The following is a 5,976-nucleotide window of genomic DNA, read 5'->3' on the forward strand; positions in this document are numbered from 1 at the left end:
ATATATATATCCTTGTGTGCTTAATTGTATTGAATGTGCACTTGCAGTGTACTTCAAATTTTGTACTTGCAAATAATTGTGCTTTAAAGAAGTACACTTATTTTGACTGTTTTACTGTATGCTGACTACACAAGTAAAGCACAAGTAAATGATTAAAGTAAATTATAGTTTTAACTGTTCGGTGTTATTTGATATTACATTTAAAGGTATTCTATAGTGTACTTCATTTTCACAAGTATAATAATCAATCACAAGAGTTTATACTGTATGTGCTGATCCTAACATCTTCTTTCTTGAAAAAATTATGTATTAAAGTGGCTGTATACCAGCTGCTCTGACTTGGAAATGAGCATGCTAATATAATCATGCAAGCTGAAACAAAATGTATTTAATTCCTCCACCTCGCCAAAGACAGTAACCACCTCTACTACTTCCACTAATAGCACAGCATTTTTATTAAAGGGGTCATATGATGCGATTTAAATTTTTCCTTTCTCTTTGGAGTGTTACAAGCTCTTGGTGCATAAAGAAGATCTGTAAAGTTGCAAAGACTAAAGTCTCAAATCCAAAGAGATATTCTTTATAAATTCTTTCAGAGTCAGCCACACCTACCTAAAATGGCTCGTTCTAACACGCCCCCACAAATCTGCCTCACTATGTGGGAAGATTTGCAAAAGAGGACGATATCCGCTTCGTCATACCTAGAGCTGATCTGTGCTGGTCGCTGAGGGAATACATCAACTTTCACCGTGGACAAAGCGGAGTCCAGCCCGGGGTCGTCACATGTGGTTGCCGCTCATTCGTCGCATCGGCTGGGCAGACAAATGCAGACAGAGTTTTATGTATACGCGGCGCGATGCAATGCAACGTAACGCGTAAAAAGACAGTATAAGTCATTATAATCAGTAATTATGTCCCCACTGGATGCAACAAATGCCTCGCTTGTAATGGGTTTTAATGTTTTTGTCTCGTCGCTCCGGCCGGACACGGCATCACAGTATGGGGAGGGGCGTAACATTTCCGTCTCACGCTTGAGGTATTCGGCCAATCACAACGCATTGGATAGCTGGCCAATCAGAGCACACCTCGCTTTTTCAGACCGATGAGCTTTGTAAAAATCGACGCGTTTCAACAGCATCGAGGAGAAACAATAATGTACATTATGTGGAAAATAATGTGTTTTTTTTACTTTAAACCGCATAAACACATTTCATTACACCAAATACACAAAATAATGTTCTTTTTAGCAGCATCATATGACCCCTTTAAACAGTGGTTTACTGAACAAATTGCTCTTTCTTTAAATAAATTCTATAAAAATCTACCTCAGCTTATGCTCTACTAGACCATATATCATACCATATTCTGTTAAGGATATTTAATCTGTCCTCCTCTTTTCTTTATAAAAGTATGTTTAATTTTTTAGGGCAAATTACAGTCTTATATTAGATTATTATTACAGACGAAATAGTCTCATTTGCTTGCTTGCATGAGTTGCCAATGGAAGATGAACCTCATCAGATTCACCTCAGGGAATGAATTGTGCAATAATAACAGTGACCAACTGGTGTGCTTTGTGTATAAATCAACCAATATTTCAATGAAAATGAATAATATTTTAATGTAAATAAAAAAAATTCACACAGTCCCTTATTATTTCTTCAAAGTTCCTTCTGCCTGACCTTCAGCTTTTTAAAACATCCAGGTTCTCATTTTCCCATTTGTCAACATCATCAAGCAAATATATTCCTTATCTGATGTCTCCAACCCTTTCATGTTCCCTCACTAGGTCCAGAATGATTGCCAAACCCAACTGTTCTTCCACGGATTCCTCAGCATCAAGATGCATCCAAGATCTGCTGTGCAACAGCAGTGTCGTGTTGAACCTCAGTGAGGTGGAAATGGAAGAGTTTTGCCTCAACCAAGACGAGTATCTGGAGAAATATCTGGGGCCTAGACGTTCCCCAGTGTTTCTGCCTGTGTGCATCACCTACCTGCTCATCTTCTTGGTGGGAGCGGTTGGAAACATTCTTACGTGCATCGTTATTGCTCATAACAAGGTCATGAGGACGCCCACCAACTTCTACCTGTTCAGTTTGGCGGTGTCAGACCTGCTGGTGCTTCTTCTGGGAATGCCTTTGGAGCTCTACGAAATGTGGAGTAACTATCCGTTCCTTTTCGGCAAAGGTGGCTGCTACTTTAAGACCTTCCTCTTTGAGACGGTTTGCTTTGCCTCTATCCTGAATGTAACAGCACTGAGCGTGGAGCGCTACATAGCTGTGGTCCATCCACTCAGGGCCAAATACGTAGTGACGCGCACCCATGCCAAGCGGGTGATCTTGAGCGTGTGGAGTGTGTCTGTTTTGTGCGCCATTCCCAACACCAGCCTCCATGGTATCTTCACCCTCCCTCTTCCCAAAGGGAAAGGAGTAGGTGCCATGTCCACCTCTGCCACCTGCATGCTGGTCAAGCCACGTTGGATGTACAACCTGATCATCCAAATCACCACTCTGCTGTTTTTCCTCCTGCCCATGTTGACCATCAGCGTGTTGTATTTGCTCATCGGCATGCAGCTAAAACACGAAAAGATGTTGCAGGTCCTGGAGGCAAAAGCCAGTCTGGGACAAGACAGCTCCTCTAATGTGCGCAGTCAGCAGCAGAAAACCCGTCGCCAACAGGTCACTAAAATGTTGTGTAAGTAGGCCAGCTGGCCAATAACTGAATTCTCATGTATAACAGTGCCTTGGCTGTTTTAGATCATATTACACACATCATATACACATTAAGCGTATTCTTAACTTATGTGACCCTTTGAGTCGTTTTGAAACACATCTTGAGTTTTATGCACTGAATAGACTGCAATCTCTGCTTTCTAATGATATAATTATTAGGTTTATACTCCAAACCATTGTTGAAATATATAGGAAGGTTGTCATAAAAAAACTGATTTTAACGATTTATTCTAACACATTAATTAACTATGTAAAATATAATTCATTTTTTAATATAGTGCATATTTACAATGTATGATTCTCACTGTGTGAAGACTTTTTTTCTAGCTATCTAAAGAGCAATAGGCATTGAATTAATTTTCTGAGGTAATGTAATGTAAGGTTTGTCACAAGCTTTGTGTAAGTTTTAATAAAGGCTGAAACACTCACTGGGCGATTACACGAGAGATCATACATTTCAGTAACTTGCACTGTATATGCAAGTATTTTACACATTTTCAAAATGAATTAGTTCAAAAACATGTGTATGAGATGGTTTGAATTCTACGGAGCCCCTAAAGGGACATGGTGGTGGAAAAAATGTGGGGTGGGAGGAAAATATTTTCGAAATGTTTTGCATTCTCTCGCAAAACTTTTGCGTTCTTTTGCAAAGATGTTTGCGTTCTCTCGCAAAACCAGTTGAGATCGGACAAACACTTCCTGTTCACTTTACAGCTTGCAGTGGTTCATACAGCTCCGTATGCTCACAATGGAGCAGTTCATAGAGTTTTATTTTGAACTTGGACTCAAGTATAAAGGAATCAGTGCTTAGTTCAAGGCATGGTTTTGGGACATTCTAAAATGCTTAATGTGGCACAGAAAAGCAGATGAGCCCAGAACGGAATGCGCAAGTTCAGGTGTTTTCTACCCTGTAGACAAAACATTATTAAAAAACTCTTAGCTTTTCTGTACATAGTGTATATTTTTAATAAAATATAAAATTTGGGCTTTTTATAATTTTTTATATTGAGCCATGTTAAGCGCTCTTTTCTATAGGGGAGAAAATGATATGAGCTGAATCGTGCAATTCAGCTCATATTATGGGCTTGCATGTGCACAGTACATGTTTTTAATACATATATAATATAGTATATTTGGTCTTTTTTTATCATCTTCTTTAAGCCATGTTAAGCGTTTTACGAACAACTGCAAGCTGTATAATAAACAGGAAGTGTTTGTCCGAACTCAACTGGTTTTGCGAGAGAATACAAATATCTTTGAGAGAGAACGCAAAATTTTTGCGAGGGAACGCAAAGTTTCACGAGTGAATACAAAACATTTGCGAAAGAATTGCATAACATTTGAAAAATATTTTTTCTCACCACCCTGTCCCTTTTCCGTAATTGTGAACATACGGAGCTATGAACCACCGCTAGCTGTAAAGTAACAGGAAGTGTTTGTCCGAACTCAACTGGTTTTGCGAAAGAATGCAAATATCTTTGCGAGAGAATAGTTTTGCGAGCGAACGCAAAAAAATTAAGTAAAAATATTTTTTCCTCCCACCCCAAATTTTTTCCACCACCATGTCCCTTTAGAGGATCCGTAGAATTTGCGCTATTAATTGCCTAAAACGTAAAATAGTCACAAATTTTTGTGACGTGTTTTTGAAAACTAGTAAAGAGGAAGATTATCAGCCGAACGCAGGCAACTCTGTCACATTAAAGAGCATCAAAAAACATTTACTGTTTGAATTATGTAATACAATTGGTATAATTCGATTTATTTAGTTTTACTTACAATTGAGTTTCTCCACAAGCGGCTGGACTTAAGTGATAGAGCAGGTCTTAAAAAAATTCTTAAAGGAACAGTTCATTCAAAAATAAGAATCGTCATCATTCTCTCTACCGTCTTTGTTTTGAACGTTGTAAATATACATAAAAAGATTTTAAAAACTCTCTTTGCTGCTGTTTTCAATACAATCGAAGTATATAGGGGCTGACAAACTCAAAGTATACATAAAACATAGGCCAGCATTATATGCTAGAAAAAAATGAAATAACAGGAAGTTTGACTTAATATTTTGGGTTAAACATAATTTAAGACCAAATTTTATATGTAACACAGTATTTTCTCTTCAGTTGTACTAGTGGTCATGTTTGGCATCTGTTGGGCTCCATTCCACACCGATCGACTCATGTGGAGTTTCATGGACCAGAAGAGCAGTGAACACATGAAGATTTTCCAGGTCTATGAATACGTCCATGTCATCTCTGGGGTCTTCTTCTATTTAAGCTCAGCCATTAATCCGATTCTCTACAATCTCATGTCCACCCGCTTCAGGGAGATGTTTAAAGAGGTGATGTGTCACCACAAATGGCATCCTATCCCAAGGAAACGCTCTCTGAGCATGACGAGGGTTACTGTGCGCAGCACCCTGAGTGATGTCCCACCCTGCAACGGCACTGTAACTATGGAAGGAGAAGATTATGATATGGATTAATGCCAGGAAAATAAGACCAGCTTCTCCTAAGAAATTAACTTGTCATTCATTGTATTGTATTGTCAGTGCTTGAAATTAACTATGCAGCTTTAGAAAAGATCCATAAATCCAAAACCATACATTTAAACTTACATGATAATTGTATACAAACACTTGGTTAAAATACATGGTTTGGTGATTTTCTGAGATTAATCAAGCATCAAGAATCTGTGACGCTCCCATTTATTCCCAACGATAACTCTTTCTTTGTTGGTTTATCAGCATATTTTCCAATGAGTGCATAACAAGTGATGGAAATTGTGGAAATTGTCTCATTATAAAACCATTCAGGTTCTTGCACTGACTGCCAGTATCTACTAAAATTAATTTCAAGACATCGTTCTTTGCTTACAGCTGTCAAAGGCCAAGTCTCAAATTATATTCAATCTTGTATTACATTAAAAAAATAGATTAAAAAATCTGTAATTCTCAAATTAGTGCCATGACACTACAACCGTTTACATTCAATCCTGCATTACCAAATAATGTTTAGAAATATTGTTAACAAATTAATTAGGAATATAGCCTAATTTTAAGCAATATGTTATTATATGAGCTCCAGTGTTGTAGCCTATTCCGGAATAATGGCAGTGATTGCATATACAGCAACAAAATTTTGTGGAATTTCAAGAAAAAGCACTATTGTAAGTGTGATATTGCTTTTATAAAATGGTTTAATAAGCAAAAAGTTAATATTAAGCCTTTTTGTATTGACAGCTACCTTAT

At 37.7% G+C, this 5,976-nt stretch overlaps 1 protein-coding gene across 1 annotated transcript; it reads left to right on the forward strand.

Annotated features, from left to right (window-relative positions):
- Positions 1 to 1,796: 1,796 nt before the first annotated feature.
- Positions 1,797 to 5,223, forward strand: LOC107565472 (neuromedin-U receptor 1-like). Its single transcript, XM_016250713.1, has 2 exons — positions 1,797 to 2,694; positions 4,850 to 5,223. The coding sequence occupies exons 1-2, from the start codon at positions 1,797 to 1,799 to the stop codon at positions 5,209 to 5,211; spliced, it is 1,260 nt and encodes a 419-aa protein (XP_016106199.1). The 3' UTR covers positions 5,212 to 5,223.
- Positions 5,224 to 5,976: the final 753 nt, after the last annotated feature.

The sequence above is a fragment of the Sinocyclocheilus grahami genome, unplaced genomic scaffold (genome assembly GCF_001515645.1).
Source record: "Sinocyclocheilus grahami isolate Dianchi unplaced genomic scaffold, SAMN03320097.WGS_v1.1 scaffold1003.1, whole genome shotgun sequence".
In the NCBI taxonomy this organism is placed as follows: Eukaryota; Metazoa; Chordata; class Actinopteri; order Cypriniformes; family Cyprinidae; genus Sinocyclocheilus; species Sinocyclocheilus grahami.

Coding starts and splice junctions, on each gene's coding strand:
- LOC107565472 (XM_016250713.1), top strand. CDS start 1,797: ATGATTGCCAAACCCAACTGTTCTTCCACGGATTCCTCAGCATCAAGA. Junction 2,695..4,849: donor ACAGGTCACTAAAATGTTGT/GTAAGTAGGCCA, acceptor TTTTCTCTTCAG/TTGTACTAGTGGTCATGTTT.